The 18,385-nt window shown below is 38.6% G+C and overlaps 1 protein-coding gene across 3 annotated transcripts in view; it reads left to right on the forward strand.

The window, feature by feature from the left end:
- The window catches only part of FRMD4B (FERM domain containing 4B), a 186,460-nt gene that overhangs the window by 137,083 nt on the left and 30,992 nt on the right, over window positions 1-18,385 (forward strand). For all 3 annotated transcript variants that reach the window (XM_060161366.1, XM_060161367.1, XM_060161368.1), the window contains 4 exons: window positions 1,783-1,866; window positions 3,395-3,460; window positions 6,131-6,188; window positions 7,634-7,720. In XM_060161366.1, coding sequence (XP_060017349.1) covers window positions 1,783-1,866; window positions 3,395-3,460; window positions 6,131-6,188; window positions 7,634-7,720 — 295 coding nt within the window. The remainder of the gene's footprint in view (window positions 1-1,782; window positions 1,867-3,394; window positions 3,461-6,130; window positions 6,189-7,633; window positions 7,721-18,385) is intronic.

Consider the following 18,385-nt stretch of genomic DNA (forward strand, 5'->3'; position numbering starts at 1 on the left):
CCATGAGGGGAACAGTGCCCTAGAAGTGCATTTCATGCTGCTCTTGGTAACCTCAACAAAGAGATGATAATGGCAAAGATATGAAGAGGTGGCAAGTAAGTGGAAAAAAGTTACCAGTATGCTGTTTGATGAACACCAGGGTAATCATGATTTTGAGTAACTCTTTAATGTGCTTATCCTAGGCTCTAATGAACCCCAGAAAGTCATGTCTGTTTCATCAGAGACTGCCTTCTTAAATACTTGGGACTGTTCTCACACTGTGCAGGACAAACCTGACTGGGTCATATTACCTGTTCTCCCTTCTCTTAAGTTCTTTAAAGACCACACCCTTCTCTCTCTCTCTTTTTTTTTAACATCTTTTTTGGAGTATAATTTCTTTACAGTGGTGTGTTACTTTCTGCTGTATAACAAAGTGAATCAGCTATATGTATACATATATCCCCATATCCCGTCCCTCTTGCGTCTCCCTCCCACCCTCCCTATCCCACCCACACCCTTCTCTTTTCACAACCAGAATTTTGCCTTCTTTTTTGGTTCTGTTTTGTTTTCATTGTATTATTGTTTTTAACTGAGATATAGTTGATTTACAATATTATATGTTTCAAGTGTATGACATAGAGATTCACAGGTTTTAAAGATTGAACTCCATTCATAGTTATTATAAAATATTGCCTGTATTCCCAGAATTTTGCCATTTTAAAATTAGCTGATGTTTCATGAGGTACATTTTAGTTCACTTGTTGCAATTTGAGGGATAACTTCCTTGGATTTCATTAGAAACACATTTTCAAGTCATCTTTTTTTTAAATTTTTTATTTTAATTTAATTTTTATTTATTTATTTTTGGCTGCGTTGGGTCTTTGTTGCTGCACGCAGGCTTTCTCTAGTTGCAGCGAGCGGGGGCTGCTCTTTGTTGTGGTGCGTGGGCTTCTCATTGCGGTGGCTTCTCTTGTTGCAGAGCACGGGCTCTAGGCGCGTGGGGTCAGTAGTTGTGGCTCACATGCTCTAGGGCACAGGCTCAGTAGTTGTGGTGCACGGGCTTAGTTGCTCCGTGGCATGTGGGATCTTCCTGGACCAGGGCTCGAACCCGTGTCCCCTGCATTGGCAGGCGGATTCTTAACCACTGTGCCACCAGGGGAGTCCCTCAAGTCATCTCCTATCCAAGTGATTTCCACAGATGGCTGACTTGGTCCATTTTATTTCAGAGAGTGGTAAGAAAGTAACAGACGAGTAATAGAAAGGTCTACACTCAAACGTTTTTATTGCAATGATAGCTATTATGAAAAATGGTGATTCTATGTGAATGGTTTTAGAATAACCAGTGTTCCAACATTGTGAATATTATATAACCACTAAAAATAATTATGAGGGTACTACAGGAGTGTGGAGAAAGTGTATAATGAAATTTGAAGAATGCTGCATAAAAATAGAATATAAAGTGTGCACAACTGTAGTAATAATTATATATCAATAATAAAATAGATACATACAGGAAATATACAATGAAAATGGAGTTTATAAGTAAGGAAAATGGAATTATGGCAATTTAATAGTATTTAAATTTTTTTTTTTTTTTGGTCTTTTAAAAACTTCAAAATCTCATCAGGTTGGTTGTCCATTTGGGGGCTGCCTTTAGTTAAAGTCTACAGCCTTATGTATGCTGACAATAACATTTGACAGAGCCCAGTGTGCTGTTGTTACTTTACAGATTTCATGTGGTGACCAGCTTGGGTAATCTTTTAGGTAACAACGACTGACATACTGTATTACTTTTCTTTTTAGTGATGAAAATGCCAGGAAAGATTTAAAGACATTACCAGCCTTTCCAACCAAAACTCTGCAGGAGCACCCCTCCCTTGCCTACTGGTAAGCCACGCCAAGATTGCCAGTGACCCTGTTACAGTAACCTCCACGGAGAACGGCATGCTCTTCAGGGAACTGAAAGAAATACAAGTGCGGAAAATATCAAACTGCCCATCATACGTGTCAGTCTAATCATAAGTAGACCTTGATCCTTCCAGTGAAAAGGTCTTATGAAATCTCTCTGGAGATCATTGTTCCAAGACTGTAGTCATGTGTGAAGAGTGGCCATGTGCCTTCTCGTTCAAGTGCATGATACATTTGTAGAGTGTGCTTTTAAGTGAATCCTGCTCAGTAGATGTGCAGTCACTGTATAATGCAGGCTTAATGTGGCAGAGTGCAATACAAGTGGTATAAAATACAGATTTCCTTGAACAGAGGCATTCATAATAAACAGAAACAACCTGAATGATCAGGTTTCCTCTACAGCCAGAAGTCATTGTCTATTTTGAGTTGTTTTATTTGCCTGTATTTTAATGAATCCATAGTCCCCATTTCCCATGCAACATTTTTCCTAGAAAAGTACGTTTTCTCCCCTTGAATTACTTACATTCCCTTTAAATATATTTTCCTTGATTTAAGGCTGTGAATCCTGAAGATGGTTTTCCTTTTCCACTAAAAAAATGGTTACAAAATAAATATTCAACATGAATAGCTGTAATATGAAAGTTGGAATATTTCCCAAGTCAATAGTGAGAGTAGGTACTGCGGCTACATTGCATCCTGAGTCTGGAACCTTCTAAATAAATCATTGTTAAGTGATAGTTTCTTAAGGATAAAAAGCAAAGACCAATTACTGTTGCTTATTTGTTGTATAGAGATAAAAACGTTTACTCTTCTCAGTTATACTTGAGATATGACTAATGAGCTACCAGTCTGAAAGGAGGGTAAATAACTGAATGATGTCAAAGGTGACCAGACTTCAGCCTGTTTCTCCTTTCTAGTCAAAAAGTTTTATTCTAAGACAATAATGAAGGGTTTTCTTCTAAAGTATTATGTCCACAAGTAGTGACAGTAGAATATTTTAGATTGCACACTCACTCAGAAGCATTTTTAATTCTTTCTAAATCTTTCTGAACAATTTAAGGAAAATGTCTATAATACCTTACACTTGCTGATCTCTCTAAAAAACCCTTTTAATTTCCCCAGCAAGGCTCTCTACTAGCATTTAATAACATTATTTTGTATTTATTATATTCCATTCAGTTATGGGAGAGAATATTAGTTTTTTATTTGATGAATTGATATTATGTTTCCTTTTCTAATAACTTAAGTTTTTAAAAATTTACATATTATATAAGTATATTATGTAAAATTATATAAAATCGAGACAAGGTAGTTAAATGTCTGAGGTTCAGGAGTCCATATGTCCATATCCTACAAAAACAAAAGTCAACTAGCTTCTATCTCCCAAACAAGTTGGTCTAGGCCTTCTTTCTCAAGTGTTTCAAGTAGGCCACCTGAGAATCTTGAAATTGGATCTGTACCTCATACAGTCATGCATTGCTCTACTTTTCATTTCCTTGTTTTACAGTGAGGACAGGGTAATTGAGCATTATTTGAAAATCAAAGGTCTGACTCGGGGTCAAGCTGTGGTTCAGTAAGTATCTTTCTTTTTGCTTAGATATAGTTGTAATGTCTTCCGTTTGAGAAAGTCATCTGAAATGATTTCTATTGTGTAGTTTGTGTGCATATAGTAATCACCTGGTTAGAAGTATCTTATTGAATTATAATTTATATTTATAATTTATGATATTATAAATATAATATTTATAATTATATTTTTATAATATAATTATATTTATAATTATTTGAATTATAAAGTGTCTTGGGTCATTCCATACTTTGGTGTCATCAATTCAGATGCCTACCAGTGTCAGACAGGTAACAACAATGAGAACTCATAGGCCAAGTGTAGGCAATAGGGAGTGGTGGGGACTGTGGTGAACTAGAGAGCTTTTGCCCAGGCTAGAGACAAGACTACTCAGCTTCAGCATTCAGGCATAATGTTGCCAGATGATCTGATGTTTTTCAAGAAAAGCTGGAAATTACAATTTTTTAAATCCTAATTTTAAACATTGCAAAGTAATTTTAAGAAAATTTTAGTACAACATGAGCCAAACAACATCTATCTGGAGGCCGTGTTTTGTCACCTGGTTTGTGACTCTATTTTGGGTGGAGCATGCAGTGTCAGTGTTGGATAATCTGTTTCTTTATGGTACCGATAGCAGACCATAATGATAGATTTCTGCATTTTAGACCTATAGGGTTACCGTCATTTATTAAGAACAGTTCACAGGCTACACTGAAGTTTTTAAATTGTAAAAAGTAAATTTATAATTAAAAAATTTTTGAATTGTAAAAACGTGTAGCATTATTGCTATAGTAATTGTACAGTAGAATAACTGTTATGGCCATAGAAGTTTTAACAAAAAATCTGCTGAATATGGCTCAGAGCATGTGAGAAGTGAAATAAGGACTTAGCGATCACTATTCCCCTGGTCAGTGTATAGATTTCCCCCACATCCCTGCTCTTGCGCTCATCTCCTTTTTATCATAGTGCACCTGCTGTGATCTTCAAGACAGAAATGAGAAGTTAACAGCCTGAAGTTGAATCCCTGACTTGTGCCTGTTTTGTGAACTGGAAAACAAAAAGGAATAACAATTTCCATGAAGGATTTTAGGTTAGGTTAATGAACGTATTACGAACTGTCCTTGTTGAAATGCAGCATCCTCTTACTTCCTTTGATCATTATCATTGTGGCTGCAAATAAGAAATTGTCTAACTTGGTAGTTAAGGCTCTAGACTGTGGAATCCGACTCACTTTGTTGGAATCCTGGCTGTGCAGTGTAATTGCTGCCTGGCCTTGGCACATCTACCTTTTTTTTAAAAAAATAAATTTATTGGGCTTCCCTGGTGGCGCAGTGGCTGAGAGTTCGCCTGCTGATGCAGGGGACACGGGTTCGTGCCCCGGTCCGGGAAGATCCCACATGCCGCGGAGCGGCTGGGCCCGTGAGCCATGGCCACTGAGCCTGCGCGTCCGGAGCCTGTGCTCCGCAGCGGGAGAGGCTACAACAGTGAGAGGTCCGCGTACCGCAAAAAAATAAAATAAAAATAAATAAATTTATTTATTTTATTTATTTACTTTTGGCTACGTTGGGTCTTCATTGCTGCATGCGGGCTTTCTCTAGTTGTGGCGAGCGGGGGCTACTCTTTGTTGCAGTGTGCGGGCTTCTCATTGCAGTGGCTTCTCTTGTTGTGGAGCACGGGCTCTAGGCGCACGGGCTTCAGTAGTTGTGGCTCACGGGCCCTAGAGCACAGGCTCAGTAGTTGTAGCAACGGGCTTAATTGCTCCGTGGCATGTGGGATCTTCCTGGACCAGGGGTCAAACCCTTGTCCCCTGCATTGGCAGACAGATTCTTAACCACTGCGCCACCAGGGAAGTCCCCCTAACTTTTTATATTCACTAACATGTAGACCTTTTACTTTAAAAAGTTATCACATTATTGATAACAAGGTCCAGAGCCATTGATCTCCAAAATGTTATTAAAGAGTCCACTTGTATCATACAGGAACCTCAATTCTGTGTGGGCAGAGAGGAAATCTTACACAATTTAGTCCACTCCATAAAGTCTTAAAGTTATACAATAAATACTTGTTGAATTAAAAATAACAAGAAGTATATCATCACTTTAATTTTTTGGAGGGGGGTGCATATTTTTAAAAATCAGGTTTGCATATAGTAAAATTCACTGTTTTAAAGCATGTATTTCTAAGAGGTTTGACTTAAAGGTTAAGTATAAATTTCTAAAAGTGTACCACCATCAGTGATAAAAACCACCGTGTTTTTATTATAGCATGTTTGCTTAATTTACAGCAAACAGAAAATAAGCTTTATTTTTTACTTATTATGAGCATGACCCAAAAGTTGATTCTCGTGACTTGCATCATTAGGTGCTAGTTTAAAAATACTTGAAGTTTGGGTTTATAATAAAGTACAATATGTTTCTAAGCCATAGAAATTTTAATATGCAGAAAATAACATTTCCTATAGCTTTTTGAAATTGAATTTTTGTTAACAACCTCCCAACATTTGGATAAAGTAAAATATATTACTCCCTGGAGTGGTTTATTCTATTTCTACTTTAGTCAAAGACAAAGCTATAATGAGGAAAGTAGATACAAATTGTGTTTCTTTAGATCACTTTTCCCAAAAGGACCCTCCAACTAATTTAATAAGAGGTTATAATATATATTCATTTTCCATAGATATATGAAAATAGTAGAAGCTCTACCGACCTATGGAGTCCATTATTATGCAGTAAAGGTAAATACTTTTATATGACAAACCTTTCATCATGCCTGTGTTATTTTATGAGAGTTAGTGAACAACACCAACTTTGTAAAATCACATAAATCAATATGCATATATATATAAATTATCTCTAGAAATTTCAGCATTTAGAATAGGATTGATTTTCTTAAAAAAATAAAAGCCTGATTGTATCTTGTCATTTTTAGCAAATCATAAAGCACATTATTTTTGCGAAATACTAGCTGTGTTCAGATGTGTTCCCGAAGCCTCTATTAGCCCTGAAGTATTCAGGTCATTCTCTTTTGGCACACCTAATCTTTTAGCTACTTTTGCTGATTTTTCTCTTTTCCAATTGTGCACTTTTCTAATGCTACTAGATGTTCATTTGATAGTGCCTTTGTATGAGAATCATTGAAGAATCATCCAGTATCATTTCAGCAGCTTCACAAAATCCTCAAGTTTTTACAAGATTTGCAGTACCCATTTTCAATTGGTGTGTTTTATATTTGTGTAGTACTTTCAGTTGTTTATACACAGGGAGAGATTAACTAAGAAATATTTTGAGATGATAGAGGATAAAGCATATTGTTAAGAAGAGAGTCTTGTTTGAAAGAGGAATAATTTTATACTTGATCAATCTTGAGTGACTTTTCAAGTTCTGACAGTGTTTGCAATTCAAAATGGTGGGGAATTGGATAATACCTGTATAATGAGGACACCTTGTACTAAAAATACGTACCAATTCCACTTTAATTTCTACTGATTCTTAATTTGTTTGCATATGGGTATATGTTTAAGCCCAAGTTTTTCTTTCCCTATGTCAGTATATATCCCTTTCTTTGGCAAGACCTAAAAGATAAATTTATGAAAAAAAATGTATTCCTCTCCTCCCCATATGTACCTCGAAGTCATTATTCAAGCATCTTATCTTTGAATCATATAATTCACCCAAAGAATTTTTTAGTATTCCCATATTCATTTGTTAAGTATATTATAAACATTAGGATTTGGAACCACTTTTCTCATCGTTGTAATTCTTTGGAAACTTCTCTGACCTTTATAGCTGGTTACTAATCAAGAGAACAAAGAGCTTTTTTTCTTTCTCTTCTTCTTTTTTTTTTTTTCCAGTGGTTAACTGGCTTTGTACTCTGGATTAATTCCTGGTTGAATTACTTACATTTTATTTCTTCTCTCCAACTGTTTAATCCTAACAATAATGCTACTTTCTTTTTGATGGTGTTAATAGTATTGGTGTGCTTTGACTTATAGATCTTATTTGAAGAAGCTCTAAGAAAGCGTTTTAATAACAAGTTAGGATTTTAAATAGTGTTTTGCTTTCCAAGACAAAGTTATTTTAACTTGTTGATACTTGTTAAAGGATGAAATTGGTAGATGTTACTTCATCTCTGTAAGCCTTAACAATTAGGTCTTGGTTCTCATGGTTTTCCATCTTCCAGGATAAACAAGGACTTCCTTGGTGGCTTGGAATCAGCTATAAAGGAATTGGCCAGTATGATTTGCAAGATAAGGTGAAACCTCGGAAAGTAAGTGTGAATCATTTCAGACACTTATGAGAACATTGAGCTGTTCTAGAGCTCGAAACATCATTTTATGGGGCAACAAGCAGTCTTGGGTAAAGAATTTTTGATTAGTGAAGTCCTAGGTTTAGAGACTCAAGTTAAATGTGAAATGCTTTTTATAATTCATTCGTGCCCCATTTATACAGCAAGTCCACGTCTGATCATTTATCCTAAGGAAGTAAAATTACACACAAAGATTTAACTACAAGGATGTTGATCACAACGTAGTTTACAAGTGCATACAATTAGGTTTCTATTTAAGTTAGTATGAACATGATGATGTCATTTGTTTAATGAATTTTACATATATAAAAATATATACTTGCATCCACACACATATGCATACATATACATATGTACATTGGATGGATAAACAAATGGGTGAATTGTAAAGACGTTAAGTCAGAATTTTTGGTGCTAGTTACCTCTCAGTGATACAGTTATAAGTAACCTTCTTTCTACTACTGCTGCTAGTTTTGCTTATCTTTGTTTCACAGTTTTCCACATTTAACATGTCTACTTTTTTGTAGAGGAAAGTAAGTTACATGCTATTTATTAAAGGGTCACACTATCAGGTTTGGATTTTCCAGAGCTAATAAGTTACATTCTTGGCAATTTGATTATGAAGTTGTTCTTCTTGACCAAGCACAAGTGTACAATACTTTTTTGCCTATATAAGAAGTGATGAGTTCGTGTAGATATCCATCTAGCTGCTCTGGCCTACTCAGTATTATAATGACATAAAGCCTTACCCGTGCTGTTAGGTTTTGCCGCGCTCCGTGTCCTCTGCTGCCAGCGCTGGGAATCACAGCTGTGAAACAATGACCTATAATAACAGACCGTGGTTAGGCTGCCTGCTCTATCACACCCCGACATCACCGCCTTAAATAGCTCTTATCACTTCCATCTGTCTCTTGCTTTAATTTGTACTAGAAAAACAGCCATATTTTTCATAAAGTCAGGCCCTGGTCATAATACCACAAGCTTTTCATCTTCTAAGTGTCCTTTTAGCTTCAATCAGTACTTACAGTCTTCCTTTGAGTTTAGAGAATAAGTTACCCTTTTCTTCCCATTTTATGGTTGTGAAACTGGCACAGCAAACATGAAAGGGTGTTGCCCAGGACAAACCACAGCCCCCTTTCAATGCCCATCCAGCTCTCCTGGATCAGACTAGCTGGGCACTGTGGCTTCTTACTGAGAATTATCAGTAAAAATAGGAAGGCATTATTTTTAACAAAAGATCCATCTGTGTGAGGCATGGTAAGTAAGCATTTGTGTAATCATACAATTAGAACTTGATCTGTATAATTTTGGCCCAGTGACCCAGATCAGTTGAAGTAAGGAATACTTGATTTCCAGGAGGAATACGAGTAATTTTGGTTATATTTGAAAACTTGTTTCTAAGACCAAATTTCTAATAATGTTAGAAATGATATGGGCGTACAGTTTTTCTTTACAGTCATATATTTTAATGTTTTTACCAAAAGTTTTAAATAGTCATTGTAAAAGAAACCAACAACAACAAAAAAAAGCACACACTACAGAAACATCAATTGGGGCAGGAAGTTCTTCAGCAGCCCCCATCCCTCCCCTGTGATAATCACTGTCAAGAGAATGATACTGGTTGGTTTGTTTATGAATTTTATTTTGTTTTATTTTTTTTTAATTGAAGTAGAGTTGATTTACAATATTGTGTTATTTCTCCTGTACAGCAAAGTGATTCAGTTATACGTATACATAAATTCTTTTTCATATCCTTGTCCGTTACGGTTTATCACAGGATATTGAATATAGTTCCCCATGCTATACAGTAAGATCTTGTTGTCTATCCGTTCTATATATAATAGTTTGCATCTACTAACTCCAAACTCCCACTCCATCCCTCCCCTCGTCCCCCGCCGTTGGCAACCACAAGTCTGTTCTCTATGTCTGTGAGTCTGTTTCTTTTTTGTAGATAGGTTCGTTTGTGTCATATTTTAGATGCCACATATAAGTGATATCATATGGTATTTGTCTTTCTGACTTACTTCACTTAGTATGATAATCTCTAGTTGCATCCATGTTGCTACAAATGGCAGTATTTCATTCTTTTTTATGGCTGAGTAGCATTCCATTGTATGTATGTATCACATCTTCTTTATCCATTCATCTGTCATGGACATTTAGGTTGTTTCCATGTCTTGGCTGTTGTGAATAGTGGTGCTGTGAACCTGGAGGTGCGTGTATCAGTTTGCTGTGTAGTTTTGTCTGGATATACGCCCAGGAGTGGGATTGCTGGATCATATGATAATTCTATTTTTAGTTTTCTGAGGAACCTCCATACTGTTTTCCATAGTGGCTGTTGATACTGCTTCATTTAGACTTTGTCAGCACGTATACTAAGTTTTTACAGAGAGAAAGAAATCTTACTATGTATACTATTCCATACTATGTCATATTTCTTCAAATCACTTCTAAAACAGATGTCTTTTTACTCTTTTTAAAGCTGACTAGGATTCCATGGTGTTGAAATACATAATTTATTTAACCAGTTCTCTCTTGATGGACACTTGGGTTGTTTCCATTGTGGGAAGAGTGGGTTGGAGGATAATGAATTTCAGTCAAGGCAAATAACTAGCCCCTATTATCTATTTTGTAAGATCATGTTTTCTTAAGGTAGACCTCATCCATGTTAACATTTTTTTTTTGGCAGTTTATTTCTTCCCTGAATTTTACTTTAAGAAATAACATTTCTTTGGTTTTTCTGAATCTTGCATGTAAAATATAACTTAAATCGACTCACAAGTAATTTCTTAGCTGTTGTGGCCTGAGAAAATTGAGATTCTCACAGACTCCAAATGCATCTACTAAAAACAACCAGGCTTTCTTCCAAAATAATGGTGAATCAGAATCTACACAGTAAATATTGCTGTTAATTTCCTCTCAGTTGCTCATGACTCACAGGCCTTTCTTTACATTCACAGTTTCATAGAAGTTGGTAAATATTGTTTGACACTGATCATAATCAGGTTTGCTTGTTCATTTCAGAGTCTATAGACAATGATCAGAAGCCACTTCCTTTTTTCAGTGTGCAAGAGTTTTCCTATTTCATCTTCAAGACATGTCATTCAGGTCGAAAAGGACCATAAACAGGCCATCTGGCGTCATCACTGTCTTGCTTTCTCTTTCTTGGTTATTTTAGCAGGTGTCCACTTTGTACCACTGCTTGCTTTCTCCTTGCTTCTTCTGTTAAACCTGACAATGGATTTTGCTTCCGTATCTTTATTTTTTCCTGTCTAGACAACTTAAGAGTTTCATTGGCAGGAGGACGTTCTAACGTCCCTGTCTTGGCTTTGTTGCACAAATAAGGGAATGCCTAACTTAAAGGGACGTGAGCACTGACATGTAGAAGGAGGCTCACGCTTCAGCTGTCTGCATGGACCTATGTTCCAGCAAGTTACCAATGGCCGGGCCGGAATGAAGGTCCTATTGCCAAATAGGAATGAAACAAAGGCTGGAATGGGAGGTTGCGTAGATGCTCAGCCTCTTGAATCACATGCCTGCTGCATTATAATTACATGGCTTAAAAACAGGCCAGAAGGAGGAAGAATTACCCATGATAAGATGGCGAAAGTCTGTTTTGAAAAAGGGTTGGTCCGAGGTCCCCAGGCTGAGGCCTCTGTCCTTTCCACATAATGTCTCTCAGTTATAGGGTCTGAATATTGGGGACTGTGTTTGTGTTACCTCCCAAAACACCCAGCACAGGCTCTTCATGTGTACTGTCTATAAAGCTTTTGCCAGTCAGGGGCTTCGATTTGTTTGCAATCCACGTAGTATAATGCAACAGGGCAAGGGTTTGGGAAGCAATCCAAAGACTGTCTCTGATGTCATTTGCTGTGTGACCTTGAACATGTTGCTTAACCTCTCTTTAACCTTAGTTTCCTCCTCTGTACAATGGTGATACCACCAACTACTAGGGTGGTTGTAAGAATTAATGCGATTATATTTAGTGTCGTGCCGGATGCACAGTCATAACTCCATAACTGGTAATTACTCATTTGTAGTGAGGGAGAGAGACAATAAAGAAGGGTATGAGAAATATTCTTGGATCACTGGTTAAGGAAGGACCCAACATTGCTACAAACCCAGAGCCCTAGTGTCCCACATAAGAGTCCACACTCACAGTTACTATTTTCAGAGACTGGTAAGCATTCTGCCCCTCCCAATTCATTAACCACAATGCCCTAAGGTATGATGCAAATTAAGAGAAATGTTTTAACTTCTGAGTTACAATCCACAAAAATTACGGTATTAAAAAATCAGGTCATAAGCAGTTTTTCTTTTAAATCCTTCCTTTGTGCATGAAATGTGTCATTGCAAACTCTCAGGGAAGGTGAAACATACCAGAACTCAACTTCAAATCGTAGGATGTTCAAACTTAAAAACGATGAAGGCTTTATTTAAAAAAGAAAAATTCAAACACGTGCCTTCTAGGTTTTTATTGTTCATTCGGTATTTCAAGGAAAAATGTCTGTTCTTCACAAAGAAGTAGACAATGGGTCTGTGGCTGAGTAAAGTATTCATATATGTCATGACTGATTTGTACCCCTCTAGCAAGTTATTTCCCTGGGGAAAACCAGAACCTGTCAGAGGTGGGAGGAGAAAAAAATGACATGCTAGTCAAGGTGTTGCAGGTAGACCATAGTAGGATAAAATGATTTTCAAGATTAGTATCTTTGGCATTATAAGACTAATAAAGTCTTGTGATACATGTCATTACCCCAGGGCATTTCAGGGTGGGGAAAAGGTCTTTAGCCATCAGTTAACTGAGTTTTTTAAATTAATTGGAATTCCCAATTGCCTAGAGCAGACGAATTAAGTAACCAGCCCCAAAGTCTTCCTGTTTCCTTTAAACTCAGTGGCTTGCTTATTTCTCTAAGCACGGCCATCTTGATCATTTCTAAACCCACCTGGCTTCCTCCAACGCTACCCCATCACCATGGACCTCCATTAGGATGCTGCTTTTAAAGCTGCTTAAATTCTAGGTGAGGTTAACTATAGGAGAGACAAGAGGAGGTGTGCCATCCAGTTGTATTATACTTTCTACATCAATACAAAATGCAGTATGATGTGCAGGGAGAAAAACAATTACAGAATGTCACCCGGAGACCAGTCCATCCGGTCTATACTTTGTAAAGTATATAATTAAGCTCCCGCCACACCAGGAATCAATTTGATTGTTAAAACCTTCTACAGAGTCAGTGGGAGGAGAACTCCAACCCTATAGCGTGGATTTGAAATAAGAACCAGTCTGGCACTCCACTTACTGGTTGGCTGACCTGGAGCTGTCACTCAACCTTTTGGGTCTTTATTTTCTCAAAATAATATTTCTATCAAAATCAAAGAATTCTATCTACCTACCTCACAGGTCATTATGTACACCCAATGAGTTAGTGAATTCTTTCACTGACTATATATTTTTCTTTTCTTGTTTTAAATTTATTTTTTTTGAAGTATAGTTGATTTACAATGTTGTGTTATTTTCATGTTTACAGCAAAGTGATTCAGTTACACACATGTATATATATATATATATTTTCAGATTCTTTTCCCTTATAGGTTATTACAAAATATTGAGTACAGTTCTCTGTGCTATCCAGTAGGTCCTTGTTGGTTATCTATTTTATATATAGTAGTGTGTATATGTTAATCCCAAACTCCTAATTTATCCCCCCCGCCTCTTTTCCATAGATATAGAAAACAAACTTATGGTTAATTATTTTTCCCTCACACCATACTCTAATTTATAGAAAGTTTACTGGGCAGCATAGGCATTTGTCTTTTCCTCCTATAGTTAATCACTATTGGAATTTGAAGCAGTTCTTCTAAAACAGGGTACTCTCAGAGAATTGGATGGGCATTGGTAAGTCTCCATTTCCATCTCACGACCGGTAGGCAGATGGAAAGAAGCCAAGGCAAGCAGCCTTATTCATAAAATCACCAAGTTTAGGGACTCCCATGGTGGTCCAGTGGTTAAGAATCTGCCTTACAATGCAGGGGACGCAGGTTCAATTCCTCGTCGGGGAACTAAGATCCCACATGCCTCGGGGCAACTAAGCCCACACGCCACAACTAGAGAGCCCATTCGCCGCAACAAAAGATCCCACGTGCCAAAACGAAAGATCCCGCGTGCCGCAACTAAGACCCGACACAGCCAAATAAATAAATAAAATATTTTTTAAAAAAAAAGGTTTAAAGAAAAAAATCACCAAGTCTAACTGCAAAGGAGGCTGGGCAGTGTATACTCTAGGTGGGTGTTCATGGACAAAGCCATAACTCAAGGTGTTTTGTTAGAAGGAAAAATAGATCCTGAGGGTGATAAGTAGTTCCTGTCACTCTGTGTTTGTTTCCTTGGAAGTCTTCCAGGGGGATGGTAAATAAACAAGTGAGCAGAGAATGAAGACTAGGTATACATTTTGAATAGTCTCTGATGGAAACAAATGAGACGGAGGGACAAAAATGGGATGGGTAGGAATGTTTCAGGTGCTGAGCCAAGGCCTCTCTGAGAAAGGTGACATTTAAGCTGAGACCTGAAGTGTGAGAAGGAGCCAGGCTTAAAACAAAGAATGGGTTGGCACGTTCCTGTCAGAGAACAGTGTATGCTGATGGGAGCGAGGTGGGCGCGTTATAGAAACTGAGAAACCCCTACAGCTAGAGCTTAAAGAGTGAGTGTGTCCCCTGTAGAAACTGAAGGTGATGGTTGAAAAAGAGGAAAGGGCTGCTGGACAGGCAAAACCATTCGATTTCATTATTTCATCTGCTACTCTGTGTTTCTGGGCATTTACTAAATGGCTGAATTGTTGGCACATACAGAAAAATGAAAGATAGCTCTCTAATAGGATTGACCAGTCCAAATGCAGAGAAAGCCAGTTAGTACATAAAGCATGGTGAAAATTTTTTCTATCACGGGGCATAAACAGTAAAGTTTTCTTCATTCTGTACTTATAACCAAAGATGGGTTTGGTTTTAATTCATTCATCCTTCAGGAGCAAATCTCTAACAAAGTGCAATGTACTCTGATATTTTTCCAAAAAAAAAAATAATGAGCCCATTCTGTCTGGAAGGGCCCTATAGTACTTTATATATATTTTTTTAAGATTTATTAATTATTTATTTAACTTATTTTTGGCCGCGTTGGGTCTTAGTTGCAGCATGCAGGGTCTTCATTGAGGCGTGCGGGATCTTTCGTTGTGGCACATGGGCTTCTCTGTAGTTGTGGCGTGCAGATTTTCTCTTCTCTAGTTGTGGCGCCCAGGCTCCAGAGCACATGGGCTCTGTAGTTTCCGGCACACGGGCTCTAGCTGAGGCGCGCCAGCGCAGTAGTTGTGGCCCGTGGGCTTAGTTGCCCCGCGGCATGTGGGATCTTAGTTCCCCGACCAGGGATCGAACCCGAGTCCCCTGCATTGGAAGGTGGTTAACCACTGGACCACTGGGGAAGTCCCCTACTTTATATTCTTTATCTCGTTTAAGGAAAAAGCCCAGTCCCAGTCGTCAAGGACCTGACAACCCATCTGGAAAGACAAAATCATGTTCAAAATTAGAGATTTTTATTGAAAATATTTAATAAGCAGACTAGGTACCAACCTGTGAGGAGGGATGCCAGCTGTAAACATCCAGAAGAGCCATGCAGGTGTCTCTGAGCGACAGGTCAGCCCTGCTTATACCAGATACGTGCAGTGAGCGCTCTATTGCACGTACTAACAGAAGTCATTAGATCAGCTCTCAGAGGTTAGAGATTTGGCCACAGAGGGAATTTATATGAGGTGACATCCTCTTAGATGGTCAGATTTTTATATCATGCATTTTCTGATACCCAGGACTTCTTTGTCTAAATAAACGTTTCCAAAAATACTCAGAATGTTTCACTCCTTGTGTTTAAGACCTGATGTTTTATGTGTGAAGGGTTATCACATCACATCTGAAAAAGTAATTTTCTCTACCTGAGTGTGTACCATTTGGTGTGTTCCCGGGCATTGAGAGCATGGCCTCTTGTAGTCTGATCAGTTGTTCAAAGTCCTTCTGGGAGGGAACATTTGCATTTAGAAAACAATCCAGGGCTTCCCTGGTGGCGCAGTGGTTGAGAGTCCGCCTGCCGATGCAGGGGACACGGGTTCGTGCCCTGGTCCGGGAGCATCCCGGAGCGGCTGGGCCCGTGAGCCGTGGCCGCTGAGCCTGCGCGTCCGGAGCCTGTGCTCCGCAGCGGGAGAGGCCGCAGCAGTGAGAGGCCCGCGTACCGCACAAAAGAAAAAAAAAAAGAAAACAATACAGACATCTCTTTGTTCCTAAAGACATACCTAGTTGAGATAAAGAGAAATCCAAAATTCATTATTTTATAGCAAAAATTTTATCTTCTTCATCAACACACTTCACCCACCAAAGCATAGTTATGTCACCAGAAATTATCGTCTGAGTCAGGTGTTCTCATTCTCTGCGCTCTTTATGTTTTGGGCCAGATCATTTTGTCCTGAGCATGGTCTCATATTCAGCAGCATCCCTGGCCTCTAACCACAAGATGCTAGTAGCAGCCTCCCCTCCAGTGTGATAAACCAGAAATGTCTCCAGACATGGCCAGATGTTCTGGGAGTTGTGGGTGAGGGTGGGAAGTGAAGAGAAATCATCATTGCTGGAGAACCACTAGTCTCAGTAAAATATGAGAGACTGAGTTCTTTTCTGCAAATGGCTGCCGTAATTGCTGCCGTTTTCTTCCTATGAGGTTGAACTGGGAATTACTCTTTTTTTCTTTCTTTTTTGGTTAACATAACAAATCTCCGTAGAATACTCTTCCCAAGTAAGAAAGGCAGGATAGTGTGCTCTGGGGAATTTGGAGCCATGGTTGTGCTTGGGTGTGAATCCCAGATCTGCCCCTATTTAACTTTGGGACCTTGGCCAATTAAACCTCTCTGAGCCTCAGTTTTCTCTTCTGTGAAATGGGGCTAAATGTAGTACCTCCCCATAAGGTTGTTGGGAAGACTCATTCTCAGTCACATAAATATTTGGTCGAAACGGATAGCTGGATAGAAGGTAGGTCAATTTGGCTTTCTCAAAGCTCATCATCCTGTAAAATTCTCATTTTCTGGTACTCCAGGAGGCCAAACAGATCTGCTAGTTGGCTTGTGGGTACTAACAGTACACTCATCAAGTGTAACTTTTTTAAAATGAAAAAAGAATAAATCAATAATACAGTGATCTTGTTTTGCATCACGTTACAGCAGGGGAATCACCCTATGTGAGTCATTATTTGATATACAGTCATACCCACGCTGCTAACTATTCCAAATTTAGTCATTTCCAAGTGAATTCGCAGTTAAATGATTAACCTGTATTATAAGTTCTATTACAAAAAAAACCAAGCCTCTGATGATGTCTTTCCTGTCATTGCCTAGTGTTAAACCTTTGGGTGCTGTCTACTTTCAATCCATCAAGATTCAAAGAGACAGTGCATCCTTTCTGTCCAAGACTTTTCCTTGTCTTTCGCTACCCCAAAGGTCCCCCTTGCTGGTAGTGGGTCACACTCCTCAGCATTTTTGTACATGCTGGGGCATGTCTCTTCTGGGTGCTCCAGTCAGGAGGGAGCTTGCTAGCTTGCTGCCACTGCGTCTCCCTGTGGACGTGCCTTTGACACGTTCCCTTGCCCCTCCTCTATGATCTCTGTGATACAGGAACAGTGAACAGATTCCCTACCTAGAGGGTGTATCAGGAAACCACCAATGAAATCAACAGAGATACAGCCGTTTTTACAGAGGCTGAAGCTCATAGAATTGGAAATCTGAGGGACCCAGAAGTGTCGACAGAATAACTTGGCTATTTCTCATCAGTGGAAAGACAGATATGGGATCCAGACAGCAGTTTCTAGTTCTCTTTCTGCTGTTAAGTGGCTCTCCTCCATCTTCCGAAGAGATGATAAAATAAGGGGATTGGACTGAGGGTCCTTCCTAACAGATGCAGCTAGCTTTATCGCTTACGAAATGTTGATTCTCTGAGCCAGGCACTGTGCTAAGTGCTTCATAAACATAATCTCACTAAACCCTTCCAGCAGCCCTCTGAGGCAGGCATTGTTGGTCCCATTTTACAGATGAGGAAACTGAGACTCAAGAAAGTTAAGCAACTTGCCAAATAAAGCGCATGTGGTGAAATCAGCATGTAAACCAAGCAATCTGATGTGGTCCAGTTGGTTCAGGTAAGCATCACAAGGAAGGGGACCTGGCTGTTATTTGCCAACAAGAACAGGACCTCACGCGTAGAAGGTGGACAAGAAATATTTGTTAATTGAAGAGGAATGTGTAAAGGACTCCAAGAGCTACTTAAGTGTGTGACTCCCGGTTTCCTAAAAGTCCCTCTGCTTTTCCTTATAGTCCTTTTTCCTAAAGTTTGACAGTGGCCTCAGATGTTTAGGAACCAGTGTGACTGTAGCATAGGAAGGGGAAAGAGGTGATTTCTTCCAGTTCTTTAAGGCTGTAATAGTGGGTGGCTATCAGTAACTAAATATTGAGGTTTATTTAGTTTTCCACAAAATGGCTTAAATATTCAACCCATGCATCTCATTAAATAAAGTGTAATAACGTGTGGCAAATTATTCTAAAACCGTCAACT

The sequence above is a fragment of the Lagenorhynchus albirostris genome, chromosome 10, assembly GCF_949774975.1.
Source record: "Lagenorhynchus albirostris chromosome 10, mLagAlb1.1, whole genome shotgun sequence".
Lineage (NCBI taxonomy): Eukaryota > Metazoa > Chordata > Mammalia > Artiodactyla > Delphinidae > Lagenorhynchus > Lagenorhynchus albirostris.